Source organism: Denticeps clupeoides, chromosome 15, assembly GCF_900700375.1.
Source record: "Denticeps clupeoides chromosome 15, fDenClu1.1, whole genome shotgun sequence".
NCBI lineage: Eukaryota > Metazoa > Chordata > Actinopteri > Clupeiformes > Denticipitidae > Denticeps > Denticeps clupeoides.
The window spans coordinates 15,683,120-15,700,411 of record NC_041721.1 but is presented as its reverse complement, the minus strand read 5'-3'; the positions used below and the strand labels follow the sequence as shown (position 1 = coordinate 15,700,411).

Genomic DNA, 17,292 nt, shown 5'->3' with positions numbered 1-17,292 from the left:
GGGTAACACACTCGCCTATGAACCAGAAGACCCAGGTTCAAGTCCCACTTACTACCATTGTGTCCCTGAGCAAGACACTTAACCCTAAGTTGCTCCAGGGGGACTGTCCCCTGTAACTACTGATTGTAAGTCGCTCTGGATAAGGACGTGTGATAAATGCCGTAAATTTAAATGCCGTAAATGATTTTTATGTACTCATTTCTCCCACCACCACTTCAGGCTCAGGTACGTCCACTACTTAACTGCTTTTCCAGTACTCGAGTTTTGCTTTCTTTTCTTTGGTGTCATAATTCTGACAAATGAAGTACAAATCCTAATGACATAATTTATCTTAAAATACCACTTTAACATTTTCTTCATTGTTCCACAGGCTTTAGTAATTTAGCAATTACTTGGCTTATTGGTGAGTTGTTCATTGGTGAGGTGATTGTCATGAATTTTTCTTTTAAAACATTTACATTTACAGCATTTATCAGACGCACTTAAAAGTTTAAAAGTTGTAAAAGGTAAGTAAAAAAGTAAGTAAGTAATGGTACGTAAAAGCCAAATAGACTGTTCTGAGTATGAAAAGTCATGCAGATTTCTACAGTCATCGACACCAGGGTCCAAGCACAATTCTCACAAAAGCTCACGATCACAGTGACAAGAATACTCAGGAACAGTTTGACCAGGTGAACGAAATATCTTTCAGTTTGTTGTCACACACAGTTTAGTGGAACTGCAACTCCACTTGGTTGATTAATCGGCTTCCTGTACATAGGAGGGAAATTGTCTGGTTTCTGGTTGACCTATTACATCAACCGGAGAGCTTTAAAGCTCTGTGGGTTTCATACAAGTTTTTTTTTTTCCAAACGTGATGTGATATTTGGGGAGAGCTGAATGTATACAATCAGGAGAAGCTACCAGTTCCATTATCTGTGTGTTTCTGGCCAAGTTCGATTCAGACAACAGTTCAATTTTCTCTGCCGTCATGTGATCTGACACATCGATTATCTCCTTAGAATAGCCCCCTGCAGTGGGTGGGAAGTAAACTTTTTATCCAGGAAGTTGAGATTTTAAAGGCAGAAAAAAATGCCATATCCATATATGTTGGATGTTCCTGGTATGCAATGATCAGGCATGAAAACAGGCATACAAAGATCATGCAAATATCTAAAGTAAATTAGTATGTCAGTTGTTCATATTAACTTTAACTTGGATGTTTGACAATTGAAAGATGAATAGACACTACAGAATGACTTTCATTTGAAATCTAAGACAATCTAAGCTAATCTTGACCAAACAGATTTTGGCCTCACGGTGTTAGTCAGATTTTAATTGATTTGGGTGGTGAGTGTTTTTTTTTTTTTCATATCTGAGATCTTTAAACATCAACTGGACTGGATGACAGCAGTTTTTATGCAGCATCCGCTCTAGCCCTTCTAGATTAAAGGGGGGTTGGTCCAATGGGTCATATGGAAGGTTAATCCAAGTTGAGGTCACAGAGCTCACCAATTCATGTGAGTTTGGGGTAAAAAAAAATCCTACTCAATTTACCATCTTAATACCTTAAGTATCCTAAGCCAGTAATATTGATTGTCAATTTGCAATTGACACAAGCAGACAGGAGAAAACACACGCGTGATGTGCTCTGAACATCAGAAGCCATTTGTGTTCAGACTTGGCGAGGGCTACAGTCTTAGAAAGAAATATAATATAAAACATCAATGGACTCCATTACTCCAGGCGCAGAATTGCTTACTTTGTGAGCCCAAACAGTATATAACATTTGCACAGATTGCACACACATTTAATACCGCAATGGGTACTGTTGAGTAATTAAAACAAAGAATGACTCTCCCTGTGCATAAAAGGCAACCATACGAAGGCACACTAATTCGGAAGAAGAAGATCCTTTGCTGTTGGAAACCTTATTTTTGACCGAAGTCAAGGATTCCTTCAGAAGGCACACAAATGAGCTGCTGTGCAACGTGCAGTGCACGAATGTAATGTGCATTCCAAATCAGACTGGACCTCTGGGCAATTCTAAAAGCTGCTTTAGGGCTTGGACTGCTTCATCTGTGCAATGTTTTTACCGGTGTAAACTGGTCTCTGCTCGGATTTGAAGTGGCATCAGTGTTGGCAGAGAAAACGCAAAATGCACGGATGTTAAAGACAGGGACTATAAAACCTATCAGAGGACATTTTCTTAAGTAAAAGATGCGAGGGTCCAAGCCTAATCAATCAGGCAGTCCCAACAGTAGTCCCGGACAGGTTTCGAGTGTGACTGTGTGGTCCGTCGCAATTTGTTACGCATCCACGCCCTGTCGGTGTTGAGGGTCACGTTCCAAATGCAACATTTCAGCAAGCACATCGAGACATTTTGAAACCCGCGTCCAAGATTCACGCAGACTCGCCGGCGCCATCTTATTCCCGTCCAGGGGAGGTGACTGACAGTTTGGAAATAACAAGCGACAAAGTGATCCTCCACCTCCCACCTCTGGAGAGCTCTGTAGGGGGAGGGTTGTGCTTCTGCCTGTTTGCCCTTCTCGCTATAATTTGGTTATCATATTTGTAATTATGCCGAGTCAGGGGAAAAGCAAAGAAAGCAAGCCACCGCTGGCTCGCAGAGATGGAGTTAAGAAGGACGTGGCACCGCGGGGATGCACCAGACCTCGTCCGGGGGGCCATCGCGCCTTGTCCATGCATTTAATCACCAGCCTGATGTAATATTAGCCAGTCTTTATCTAATCCACTCAAGAGTCAAATATGTACTCTCTATTATTAACATTTGCAATTGATTTTTATTCCCCCCTTTGGCGAGAATAAAATGTACCATCATGCATTAGATGGTGCATTTTTCTCCTGCCACTTTAATTTCTTTTTTTAACTAAGGTGTGAAGCAAGGCGGCTACTGGTTCTACAAACGTTGCAGTTGTGAGAGAATCGTGTCAAAAAAATCTGTGTTTTCATATTCTTGTCCATATGGTGCACAGTGTGTCTTGTTTGTAAGAATTTGGACCAAACCAACAACAGCCCACGTCCACGTAGGACATTCAAATGAAACAATGCTGCCTGATGATGCAGTTTTGCTGCGAACCGGCAATTTGTTTCTTCTCCTGCCGTGGAACCTGAGGGTAATATGCCTCCCATTTAGCAGTACAACAAAGTGAAAGTGAGCACAGCACACGGTGACACCACGAAACGTGTCCTCTGCTTTTAACCATCGCCCTTGGTGAGCAGTGGGCAGCCATGACAGGCGCCCGGGGAGCAGTGTGTGGGGACGGTGCTTTGCTCAGTGGCACCTCATTGGTATTCTGGCGGATCGGGATTCGTACCGGCAACCTTCTGATTACTGCTGCCCCAATAATACATACTCCTGGCAGCTAGGAGTACGTGTCACCTCTATATGGCCTTTTGTCCGCACTATTATTTTTCGGTATTATTAATTTGCATTTTCTTAGGTTCCTGTGGTGCTGTGGGTCATGCGCCTCCCATCCAGCTGAGGGCGCACAGCCATCTGCCAGCCTGACGACAATTTGTGCAGCCACCAGTGGGTGGTTTTATACGAGCGCCTGTTTATGGCTTGTTTATAACCTCATCAGGACCTTGGTTGCTATGGCAGCTCCGTAGGTCCTAGATGATACCCCTGTGCCTCTGCCTGGTCTGCTTGGCCTTTCACGATGAACCAATCACGACCTTGCTATCTGCCCGAATTAAACATGCTTCGTTCTGATGGCGGCATTTCTGTTCAACTCTCGTGAATGAATCTTTTTCATCTGTTCAGCAGGTTTCCCCTCCACCACACGCATGGCGGTGCTGCCATTTTGTGTCTAGCAGTTTGACCGTTTGGCGCAAATGTGGCAACACACAGTCTGATGGAGGACTCATTCAAGATGAGAGACTTACCGTGTGTAAGTGCTCTAATCTAGCAGAGCAGAGGGCGGGTCCCCGGGGATCATCAGGGTTAAGTGTGGCTGAACCGAGCGAGCGTCGGGAGTTGGTGACAGTCTACAGGCCTACGAGCTTGCGGGCCTGGCAGTGAAATTCCACGCTGTCCCCGACACGAGCGAGTGGACAGATGGCCCAGAGTTCTGTTCTGATGTGCTTTGTGCCCCCCCCCCTCTCGTTTCTGTTCCTGTAAGGAGAGGAACATGCCAGGACAGATCAATGCCGGATGCTCAGCCATTATCGCTCCTCGTGTCCACAGCCTCCCTCCTTCCTTCAGGCCCGGGGAAGACTCCTCCCCCTCATGAAGCCACCCGTTTCCTATTCCGTATTTGCCCCGTGGCGATAAAAATGCAAAGCTAATTCACTGCTTTGTTTTATCGCTTCACCTTTCCTCTTCCCTTTGATCAAACCGTCTCAGCTCTTGCGCTGCCTGCTAAAACCAGCTGCCGTGCTGGTATTTGGGTTACAGGTTCAAATGTTGACATTCATTGGCAAGTTTCCCCACCTTCCCGTTTGTCTGCATCACTGTCAAAACCTCACGTCTGCTTGGTTTTTGCACAACACGGGAAAAAAATTAAATAACTCCAGAACTCATTGTTTCCCTGTCATGCCCTGCACACTCTGGCGCTTTGCTCATAGCCATGGGCTCTCTCTCTCTCTCTCTCTCTGCTCTGCGGCCAACGGGAAAAGCACAAAAGCGATGGCGCTGAAACAAATATTGACGCTCCATCGACAGCCCTGATGGGAGGAGGTATTGCTGTTTCATAATTCATCTGGACAATATTCCCAGCATCAAACAGACTGAGGAAACGTGGGCGGAACCCAAGGGGGAAAAAGTTCGGAGAGTTTGGCTGTAATTAAAGGTTCTATGAGCGTTACTACATGTCTTCGATCTCTGGAACCAAGCACAATGCCGGCAGTGGAACTTGTGGGTTTCCACCACGTGATCCAGTTTCGTGTGGGTACAATAGTATGTTTGTGTTTACAGTTTATTTTTAAAAATATCGATACATTTCAATATATCTGTATTTCAGAACATAAATGTGTTGGGTTTCTGCGGCTTGCATTAGGCAGGATCGGGTGTGTCTGTGGGTTTGTGTGTGTTAAGTTTGTCCCCCTGTCCAGGCTTGTTCCTTCTGTTTGTGTTCTTAGTGAATGCTTGACTGTATCTTCACAGTATCCTCGGGTTGAGGATGGACTGGTGGATGCATGGAGACCTGAAGTCATGGCCATAAAAAGAATTATAGATCAGCCCAAAGGGACAGTAAAAAAGTCAGGCTTAAACAAAAAGTCTCCCAAGTCAACATCCCCCATTTTGAAAAAGATTCGTTTTGGCTCTTATACGCCAAGGAAATTCTGGAATGAAGCAACTGGTGGAAAACGTACACCAGCACGTAAGAGGGGAGCAGGAAAAAAATTGTTCTTTGGGGTTATTTTGAGTCAGGAATGGAAAAATATTGGTTGGTGACATGGAAACGAACGAGTGGTGACAGGGGATACAGCCAGAGGGACAAAGACATGGCATTTTTGATCTTTGGGATAATTTACCTTTCTCAAATTCACCCAAGGCCTCTTAAGAACCACTGCATCTAACCTTTTTTTTTACTTGTATACATTACATTTACATTTACAGCATTTCTCAGACACCCTTATCCAGAGCGTCTTACAATCAGTAGTTACAGGGACAGTCCCCCTGGAGCAATTTAGGATTAAGTGTCTTGCTCAGGGACACAATGGTAGTAAGTGGGATTTGAACCTGGGTCTTCTGGTTCATAGGCGAGTGTGTTGCCCACTAGGCCACTACCACCTATACATCAGATCCCTACAGATGGTTAATCGTGTCTAATTGCCTATCCCTTTAAAAGACGGGGCAGAAGGTTGCGGGTTCGAATCCCGATCCACCAAGGTGCTCCCCGGGTGCCTGTCATGGCTGCCCGCTCCTCACCAAGGGTGATGGAGGACAAATTTCGTTGTGTCACCATGTGCTTTGCTGCAGTGTTTCACAATCCCTTCACAACAAGATTGTGGTTTTACCCTTAAAGCCATAATATGGCATATTAACTGACATTTACTGACTAACTGAGGTTTAATTTACGCGTAATATGGAATGTCCTTCATGCACCCTCCCCTCTGCTCTCTTTGCACAGGTTTTCTACTCATACCCCTGCAGATAAGGAAATAATTGCGTTTCTACGATCGTAGAAAACGGTTATGGCGACTATGTCAACATGTCATGCACGCGCCTTATCTGCGCTCCAGGCAGATAAGTGGGGCGCCGCGTCAGCGCTCCCGCGCCATGAACATCTGACCTTGGGGCTCACCTCCACCTAATTGGTTCTTGCTTGATTACCTGCTATCCTGCTACGTCTTTTGTTCACACGAACGAAAGCATCAGGGTTCTGGGGTTGCTAATAGCTATATACTGGATTTGTTTATGGCTTTCAAAATAAAAGTACATTTTATTCATGCAGTGGTGCAGTGCTTCATTCCTTCACACTGCATGAGGAGACCGAGGTGCCACACAGTAAAACATGAGTTTGATCAATTATGGCAAATCGTCCAGGCCATTTATGAAGCCCCTTCAGTGGACTGGACATTGCAGTGATGAAACTGACTTTATGCTCCCAAAAACCCAGAAAAAAAAAAAAAAAAAAACGAGTCGATGGAACGTTATTCAGAAAAACTGCAAACCTGTCAAAAAAACACAAAGGTGAATGAGAAATATGACCTGTGCAGTCTATGGTGGAGAGTAAATGGAATTTAATGGGGGAATGCCAAATGCCTGCACAGCAATCTCACTGCTTTACTATAACCTCGAAGGCAGCACTGTAAAAAAAACTCCTGTGTGTGTGTGTGTGTGTGTGTGTGTGTGTGTGTGTGTATATGTATATAGTTCTTTTTTTCTAGCACGTTGCAGACTTGCAGACAGGGTGCATAGCAGGGACGAAGTGGAAAAGCCCAACACCTATTTGAGGCTGTCAGCATCTCAGGCTGATCCAATTATTTGCAGAGGAATGGGTGTCATTCAAATGTCACAGCCATTCCAGTGACCCGCTCCATCATGGCGCACGCCGGCTCGCTTAATTACAAAGCATTTCCCCGGAGTCGGCCATCAGGCCGGACAAGAGTGCGGAGAGGAGAGAAGGAGATTATCTGTGGTGCAATTAAAAGCGCTGTCCACTCGCGGCCTGGAGCTGTCCCCACTTAGGTCAGCACGTGTCTCTCCACGAAATGTCTGCTCCAATCTGATCGCAGTCGATCAGACGGTCGAAAGTGTCTCCCTGTCCAGATGAGGCTAAATGTAGGAATCCAGGTTGTATGAAGAACCTCGTGGTGGGCTGGGGCCACCTGGCACGTAGGACTAAGCGGTTATGGGAAGTTAAGTGAGGGAGAGTTTTGGCCCCTACACTTCCAAGGTCGAGGCTTGGAACCAGGATCCTGGGTTCTCTGGAGGACCTAAAGGCATGTATACTCAGCATATCTGGCAAGCCTTACATTAAGCAGTTACCAATAGTGGACGAATGATTATAAGAGTTGAGGGTTGTACATGTGTGTGTTAGCGTGATGCACAGAGAAAGAAAACTAGTAAATATGACCTTAAAATGTTGTGTTCCATGTTGAGTTCAGCACTGATCTGGGGTTCCAGCACATGAAGACACGTGAGAAACTGTCAGAGACACGCAAGTTGTTTTTTCGTAACTGACAATTCTTTTGCCAGTGTGTTTGACCCCATCTGAATAAGCAGGTCCTTTCGAAGGTTGTGACAGAAAGGTGAAGGAAAGGATGAAACACTGAGCTACAAACCAACAGCAAAGCCTCCCAGACCAGTAACAAAAATAACATTTTCTCCAAATGGTGGCTCTGCTGGCCTAGCGGGTATGGAATGCCACTGCGGTCCCCTTGATCAAGGTACCGTCCCCGCACACTGCCCTCCAAGTGACGGGTGAAATGCCGCGGACACATTTCGCCGCCTGAACCGTGTGCTGTGCTGCGGCGTTGACAATGACAAGCCCGTTCCCCGACTACCTCCTATCCGTAATATTAACACAGCAGACGTTCCACAAGCAGGAGTATTGAAAGTGACAGCATTTTTAACCAGGTTGTCTCTCCTTGTGTGTGATGTTCTTTTGGGAACTGTTCCGTGGTGGGAACGTGGGGAACACACCTCAGCTGCCATCACAGGATGGAGTCTCCGTTCATACTTGATGCAAAGAAGTGCACGGCACCGCCTGCCAGTTTGGATCAGCCATCAAATTAGGGAAAAGAGGGGGGGGGGGGGGGGGGTGCATCACAGAGCAGAAATAACAGCTGTCAAGAGATGACTCTGCGTTGCCAAGACGACAGAATTAAAGGAAATGTTTCTGTCCTGTCTCCCCATAGCCAATTACGTTACCTGCAATTCATCGTGTGATTATGTGACGTGAAAGTTGCCCCTTCAGAGGCGAAAACAGCGAGCTAACGGAGACCTTCGCCGGCGCTGTTGGCTGAGAAGTGCTTCTGCTTCACAACGCCGCTCTTTCAGGCACACTTTCTGCTTTGTCAGTCGCTCTAAAGGCCTCCATTCACCGCGGCAGCTGCGGTCACCGCGTCCCTCATTAAAATGCCCTCCTCTCGTCCCTCTCTTCTGTCTGGGCCATGAATAGGGGGCTGATTGGTGTCATGTCTCCGCGCACGGACCCCGCGAAGACCGCGGCTCTGATGATCCATTGATCGAACAAGCGGGAGGGGGGGAGTAGGTGAGCTGATGCAAGTGCGGGGCTGCAGCCGGGGTGCAGCGTCCACCACCAACGAGGGGGCAGAAAGAAGAGATCACACATCTGGGATCGGCGGAAGCACTTCTTTGGGGGGGGGGGGGGGGGGGGGGGGGTGCAAAATGCTCAATCAGTGGCATTGAAGCAGCTGAGAGGAAGCACAAATATGCAAATCATGCTTGGATGAAAGTGTGCGTTTGTGTGTATGTGCTGTATTTATAGTTAAGGTCCAATGGACCTTTTGCTTGTCCACACTAGGAACACTAGTAACATATTTAACTACAAATATGATCCTTATTGTATTGGTCTGAGCTGTTTTCCCTCAAAATAGGAGGGAAAATATCTCAAAAAAAAAAAAAGTGGACTGTAGCAATTACAATATTTTGTTTAAATTAGGTGTGTGTGTGTGTGTGTGTGTGTGTGTGTGTGCGCACTTCTACAACGGGGAGTCAGTACATGAGAACACACAAGAAATGGTCACCAACTCACAAATGGCGGTGGGTTTCATTTAAAAAAGTTGAAATCCATCTGTATTAAAATGACCAGGTTGTCTTCATTGTGACAGGAAGGCGAATCACTTTAATTTCACTTGGCCCAGGTACAGTGTGCAAAAATAGTTATTGGACCTCAATGTACCCATGATTGTACATATATTTACCAACATGTTACAAATCAAGGGTTCAATAAAGTATTTTTCAATCATTAAATTTAGACTCAGGGTGTTATAAGACACCCACAGTATTAATTATTGAGCTTGTTTATAATGCAACTTGTCACGCATCATTTTAAGATTTAAAAATGTGGCATAAATGGGAATATTAAAAAACCAAAGTTGTGCACGATGCAATGGACTGACTCAGCACACAATGGAAAAATGGACAACGGACACAAAGAGGCATTAAAATGCAGACCATTTAAATGCGTTAATTATGAACACTGATAGTGCACTGACGGCTGTTCCCGAGGGAGCGAGATTGTGAGGGAGAGAGTGTCATTTCCAGCTCCTGCTGCCATCCCTTCTCCCTCCACTTCTCCCTGTAATTGCACAAACAAGCAGCATCCATCTCGGTGGCCGGACTACTGAGGTTTCTGGACGGACACGCCCGCGTTGTGGCCAAGAGCAGCACTGTATGGGGCAGCTGGCTAAATGAATCACACTGCATTTCTACCGCGTACATGCATGTAAACACGGGCAAATCAGGAATGTTTCACCTTGCTTAATTAACACAGGGTTTTTTTTTTTTCTCATTCTAGGCATTGCATCATGGGTAAGGGAGCTTGGTTTTGCTACCAATTAGTCAGCTACCAGCCAAAAAACCTGTTCTGGAAACGACAGCTCCAAAAGTATTATTATTATTATTATTTTACCGACTGCACATTAGTGGTCAGAAAGACTTCAGATACCAGGGCGGTAGTGGCCTAGTGGGTAACACACTCACCCATGAACCAGAAGACCCAGGCTCAAATCCCGCTTACTACCATCATATCCCTGAGCAAGACACTTAACCCTGATTGTCTCCAGGGGACGACTGTCCCTGTAACTACTGATTGTAAGTTGCTCTGGATAAGGGCGTCCCGTAAATGCTGTAAATGTAAATGTAGATTGACAAGCGCTTCAGGTGTCATCACGAGACCTTCACCCGGCCTCTTCTTATATATTTATTTTTGACACTATAGCCCTCACAGTCATATGGTAGTAGCCTAGTGGGTAAGACAACCATTGTGTCCCCAAGCAAGACACAAGACACCCTGAGTGTCTCCAGGGGGGACTGTCCCTGTATCTGGATACGGCACCTGCTACATGCCGTGACTGTCATGGCGTTACTCTGGGTTATTGCATGGATTGTATAAAGTAACTGAAGATAAGCAACCTGCAGGCTTATAGAATTAATGAGTCCACATGCATGGATCAAAACCAGAAAGTGGCCTCGATTCCCTTTAGGGTCCAGTAATTGGAATAGTCAGTATTAGTGTTTGGCTCTGAACTATGAACTATATCCCAGTCTTTGTCGTCCTGAGGAAACTCCTCGCGGCTTTTATACGTGAATCACCTCGCCGAGCAATAAAAACCGTGGCCCTGAAGCGAAGGACGCGTTCTCGGGTCAGCTGGTCATTTATTTGCATAGTCCGCACAGATATGTGTTGTCACGGTGAGTCTAAGGAACACCTAGAACACGCATTACGGTCGGGCTTGTTCACTAGCGCAAGGTCAAAGGTTTCCTCCGGATTTACAGAAGTAGATGAAACGAGCTGCGCCCTGTAATCATTTCTGTCACAATCTGTAATAATGGTTTCATAAAATATGCCTGATGCACAAACATAATTAAAGATCATGTTTCTTTTTTGTTTTGTCTACTTATTTATGCAAATCCTAAGGACATCGTTGACCTTGCATTAGCGAACAAGCCCCAAACTATTCCTGAAGCTGTTTTTTTTTTCCCTGTTTCTGTCTCAGTATAAACCCACGCCGCTTTGGGGGATGTTAATTACACACCTAACCATTAACTAAGCAGATTTCGGGAGGTCGGTATACACACAACGAATCTGCCACTTCCAGGCTGAGCACCCTGCTCAGGATGTCTTCATCACGGTCCGATGGAGCTCCCCTGAGACTCCAGGGCCAGATGGTGGACAGTAGGAGGATCTGTCCTTCTGCTCTCTCTCTCTCTCACCAGAATGGCCATTCTTCACCTCCACCCCTCCTCTCTGGCACTCACCTCATTTTCTCTGTTTATCTCGCCTGTCCCACACTTTAGCCATTGACTCCGCCCCCTCCCCCAGCTTTCTGTGGCAGATATTCCATTACGGGCTCGGATACTCCAGGGAGCACAATGCTTCGGCGGGGAACACGTCAGTGGAATTAATGCTAACATATGTCATCTGTCCGGAGGGAGTCCAGCTCGGAGACACACGCCCACGCATGCACACACACTCATCCATCTGAGGCTTCCACCAACAAAGCCTCCTGCTCCGCAAACATACGGCACGTACACGCAGTTTATGCACACGAGAGCGGGGCCCCGGAGAGCCGAGCCGAGCATCTGCTGATCTTAGCAGAACTTTCACACAGGCTCGGGCTCCACACGCCGGCTCCGGGACTAGACCGCGAGCAGCGCGTGCGGGGCAGAGGTTCGAACGCCGCTCAGTCGGCCATCTTCCCTGACCTATTAAAAGCCTCGGCAACACGCGCAGATGTTTCAGATGGGCCGGCTTAACTGAAGGCGAGGAGGACAAACACTTTTTACCGCCTGGTTCGCGTCGGCTCATGGGATCACCGGCTGAAAGCCTTCTGGGCGGCAAGACTGAGGCGGAAATATGTTTTCTAAAACCTAATAGGTTTTACCGTATGCAGCAATCCCCGCCGGGTATTAATAATAATATACACATGCGGTACAAAACCCCTGGGAGCACATCCGCCCTGGAATCAGAGGCGCGAGGAGTCATCTGAGGTCTTACGATGGATCAGCTAGATTCGGTGTTCAGAAATAAACGAGGCCCGTGTATGCGAGTGCATTTCATTTCTAGGATTTGCATGTGCTTGCGTTCGTGTGTGTGTGTGTGTGTGGCCCAGATGGTGGGTCATCAAGGCTACCCTGGAATATACCCCGAGGAAAACACACGGCGAGATGTGTCCAGGACATCACACTGCTCCTGATTAAAAAGCCCCCAAAGGGCAATGGTCCCCACGGGACAGGAGACAAATTTCGATCTTAGGGTAAGAAGGACCAGATTTCAGCCAGATACGTGTACGTGATTGTTTAGCTGGTCTTGACAAAAAACTATTTTGCATTTTTACTGCATTACAACTTCTGGTAATGCAGTTTGCAGTCGAGCTAATGGCAATTTCAATCCAAACCGGCCTACGCACGCTCCCCGACTCCCTCTCCGCGGTAACGTACATGGCATCTGAAAACGAAGTCCCAAAGCTACAGAGTCGTAATACGTCTACTGGTGGCAAAGTCACCCCCACATCGAAAAATCCGTTCCCTGCCCGTGCTTGTACGCTGGAACCAGGAGAGAGCGGTCTAGTGAAGTGCCCTGGCACAGCCACACGTCACCGCCGGTTTTTCCACCACTTGCCAGAGCGCCGAGCTCCCTGATGATGCTGACGGGGCGCTTTAATCACTCAATAACCGTTATTCGCAAGTGGCCCTGGGACCGGTGGCGCGAGAGATCCCGGCGCTGCCACCTGCCAGCCCGGCTTCGAGAGAAGAACGGAGAAACGGGGCCTCCAGGAGCAGGACACCTTCTTCTGTGAGACGTTCTCCCGCCGCGAAGAACCGAACTAAAGAGGCGACTGAAGGGGCCGAAAATGAGCTCTTGGTGCTGTTAAAGGATGATGGAGCTGAGATGCTTCCGGATGATGAGATCAGGCGCCGGCGCCTTTACCTTTCCGGATGAGGTCCTCCACGTCCTGGTCGAAGCCCGGACGATGGCACTTGCTCCACAGGCCCATGTTGGTGGAGTTGTACTGCCGGCTGCACTCGTCCGCCGCGCTCATGGCGAACAGCTGCCGCCGGTTCCGCGCCAGCAGCAGCTTCTCCTCCCAGCGGTCCAGCCGGGACCGGCTCGCCCGCAGCGGCAGGCTGTTGTTGGGGATGTAAATAAAGCCCGGGTCCTTCCGGCGGCTCGAGAAGCTCCGGCACCGCTCCCGGTACCGCCGCGCGTCCGTCTCGTACCAGTGGTCCGAGCAGATCGCCACGGCCAGCATGCCCAGGGCGCACAGGGACAGCGACAGGCCGGCGTAGAGCAGCAACTTCCCGGCAGCCATGGTCGCGTCAGAGCCGCATCAGCACCGCGACGGGCCGGACAGCTCCACCAGCATCACCTCGCGGGGACGACGGGCGGACGGGGACGTCCTCTAGAGCGGCGCGGCGGGACGCGGGGCGCGTTCGCGACGGCGGGCTGGAGAGACAGAGAGAGAGAGAGAGAGAGAGAGAGAGAGATTATCTCATCCTCCGACACAAGCTCCACTTTTAACCCTTTCACAATAACAAAGGCAACACATACGCGCAGCCTACAGACATACGCGGCAATAATCCTACGTCCAGATAACGGTGTCGTGTTGTCCACCCCACCCCACCCCACCCCAATCTGGTGTGACCTCGTGTTATCAATATCACACACACACACAGGAGAAAAACAATATTCTCACACGTCTGAACAAGCCCCGCCATCGTGTAGCGGCTCCTGCTGTGTATATATCTCTTTATAATATATCTCTCTCTCTATATATATATATAAATATTCCAGCCTCTCCTCTCTGGAGCATATGGGTTGTTTTTAACGCAGATGCCACCGCTGTAGCCTTGGGTTCGAATAATTAGGTAATTAATCGTGCATAAAATAAAAAGAAAATGTTAATAATAATAATAATAATAATATTAATAATAATATCGCAGAGGAGGCATGTCGGTTACTCACTGCGAGCGGCGGTCTCTGGCGGTCTCAGATTCCCGAGCATTTAAGCCTCGGAGCGTTCATTCCACTCGAAGAAAGAAAAAAAAAAAAAGCATCGTCAGGTGGATAGAAACGACAGAAACGAGATCTCGTTTTTATTCAGGTGAAGATATGGCGTAAAGTCGTAGTCCTGGGTCACGCGACTCGCGCGTAATAACGCCCCTGCGGGTTATTAACCGAGGATCTGTCCGGAAATAATGAATGCGGCTACGAGACCCCCCCCGCCCGCCTGCCTGTCTGCCCGCCTGATGCTTTTTCGGAAGGGGATACAGCGGTGACGTCATGCCGCCCGCACCTTCTTAAAGGGCCAGCGCGCCCTTTAGCGCGCCAGCGGCCGGTGACTGTCCCTGTAACTACTGATTGTAAGACGATCTGGATAAGGGCGTCCGGTAAATACTGTAACTGTAAATGTAAATTGTCCAGAGTAGGGGTACAACGGCAGGGAGTGTCACGCATGAATTATGAAGGTGAGGCGTCACGCCACATGGTGAAATGGAGGCTCAAACGCTCCACATGTGAATAAACAAAGATGGGGTTTTAATAAACACAGAAAAGAAGACCAACCTGGGCAGCGGAGGCCTGGCGGGAAAGGAAGCGGACCCGTAGGTACAAGGTTGTGGGCTCGAAGCCCGATCTGCCAAGGTGCCACCTAGGTGCCAAAGCACCGTCCCCACACACTGTCATGGCTGCCCGCTGCTCACCAAGGGTGATAGTTAAATCACATCTGCTGTCCTTTACAATGACAACCACTTTACTTCAATGGCCTGAAAGAAACAAACAACATTCAAACCGAACAGAACAATGAACAGGGTTCTAGTCACCCATGGCAAACAAGCAGCAGATGGGGATGATTAGGACCTATGTGTCCACGCTTTGGCGTCACATAGAGCAGGACTAGATATGAGAACGGTAACTAAGAGCAGTGGAAATAATATAACATAAAGTGTTTCAAAGGGCAGTGGTGGCCTAGCGGTTAAGGCCGTAATCAGAAGGTTGCCAGTTCGAATCCCGATCCGCCAAGGTGCCACTGAGCAAAGTCCCGTCCCCACACACTGCTCCCCGGGCGCCTGTCATGGCTGCCCACTGCTCACCAAGGGTGATGGGATAAATGCAGAGGACAAATTTCACTGTGTGCACTGTGTGCTGTGTATCACATGTGACAATCACTTCACTTTCACAATACGATAAGATAAGATAAGATAAACCTTCATTAGTCCCACAATGCTAGGAAGGTCACTGTGTGTGGGAGGTGGGTATTGTGTCCAAAATTGTGTCCAGCATTGTTTAGAGTAGCTTGCGACGGCAAGACCCCACTGTTGTAGCTGCGGACACGGGCGTCTACCGAATACAAGTTTATACCTTCAAAACTAGACCTCCTTTTTCCGGAATACAATTTCATCAAAAATATGCTTGATTGTAAGCAACACGGTGGAAAAAGTCCAATACAAACCTGTGAAAACAAAACCACTCTAAGATGCAAGGGATTTTGTTAATGTGACAAAAACCCGACAATCACTGATCAATTATTTATTTTCATTAAACAATGACATCATATGTATGGAGACAGAGTTGCTGAAATACAATATTGTTCTGTGCAGTAGATCATTCATTAGCATACAGAGATGGGAGATTTGGGGTAGTGGGGGCCTACGGGTAAGGAAGTGACCCCGTAGGCAGAAGGTTGCAGGTTCCAATGCCGACCTGCCAAGGTGACACTGAGGTGCCACTGATCAAGGCACCGTCCCCACACACTGCTCCACGGGTGCCTGTCATGGCTGCCCACTGCTCACCAAGGGTGATGGTTAAGAGCAGAGGACACATTTCGTCATGTCACCGTGTGCTGTGCTGCAGTGTTTCACAATCACTTCACTTTACTTTAAATCAACAATACATTTTTGCCACCTTCACTTTTTAATCATTATTAATTCTGTGTTTTAGATTTTCCCTTCCTGAACAAATTGAGTTATTGTTGATAAGATGAAAAAACTTTAATTAGTTTCACCACAGCCCAAAGCCTTTGTGCACTACTACTGTATATTGAAATACTGACAATAATTTTAAAGAAAATACATATCTCATGAATAATCCATATATTGTCCAGTTCCTGCGTCGCTCCAGCTGCTGCAGTCAACTGTAAATATCAAGTGGAAAATCCTCTGTGTCTTCTCACCATTAAACCCTTTGGTGAAGGTGTGCCATCCCAGTAAGGCAGGCGTGTGTCTAGAGCGCCCTCCATTGGCATAACTTCTCCCATATTGTTTTGCATGCTGCAATTAGTTTGGTGCTGAAGCGCTGATTTAAGTCACGTATTCACGTGATCGGTTAAGCAGGTCTGGTCTCTAGGAGTCAAACGAGGCCTTTTGCAAGGCACGTATGGCAATAGCACTGTAATTAAAAGCTGATCAGCGCGTATGCCGATTGGTTAGTTTTTGCAAGAATTTGAGCATGCACTTGACCTCTGTCTTCTTTTTAAACCGCTTGACGTTTAAGAGAATCAGCATTTAAGGAGTTCAAATTACCTGAAGCACTGAAGTACAGGCTCACACTGAGATGTAATTGCCATTATCAGTCCTCGTGGAACAGAAGAAAATGTGTGCATGGTGTGAATAAAAAGCCTGTTTAGAACAAATGACGGCTTTTGCCTCCGTTCTCGGTCGATGCGGAACATTACTTTCTTCCCAGCATCAAATTAAGTCACAGTCATGGCTTCATTCAAATGCTGTTTTTTTGTGATTGTGATTGACAGTATGTCTGCTGACTTTTAATTACACTTTTTAAGCGTATTTTCTGCCGATAATGCAAAAATGCAATCAGAAAAAGAAATGCTATTTGAACACCATACCAATTTGTCTGGTGCTATTTCAGAAGGTGTTATCTAGCCTCGCTTTTTTCTGTCCCCGGAAAAACGTTAATTGATACATTTTCTGTGAGGAAACGGAGGACGTGACCACCATACCGATGTGTAGTGGTGTCGACCCTTCTCTCTTCCTTTTTTTTTTCATTTTTAAACCATCTTTAGTAATGCAGTCCACCCCCTAGTGGTGCCAGAAATTGACAGGAATATAAGCCATGACGCCCGAGGCCTTGGCAACGTCTAATGCCATCTTTTGATGTGACAGCCATGTGACATGCATTCAAACACATCTGACCA

General features: G+C 47.2%; 1 protein-coding gene across 1 annotated transcript in view; it reads right to left on the bottom strand.

The window, feature by feature from the left end:
* tmem178bb (transmembrane protein 178Bb) overlaps nt 1-14,381 on the bottom strand; it is a 75,759-nt gene extending 61,378 nt beyond the window's left edge. Inside the window, exons 1-2 of the mRNA XM_028955512.1 lie at nt 14,106-14,381; nt 13,071-13,586 (exon numbers count right to left, since the gene is read on the bottom strand). Coding sequence (XP_028811345.1) covers nt 13,071-13,452 — 382 coding nt within the window. The 5' untranslated portion in view covers nt 13,453-13,586; nt 14,106-14,381. The remainder of the gene's footprint in view (nt 1-13,070; nt 13,587-14,105) is intronic.
* Between the last annotated feature and the right edge of the window lie 2,911 nt (nt 14,382-17,292).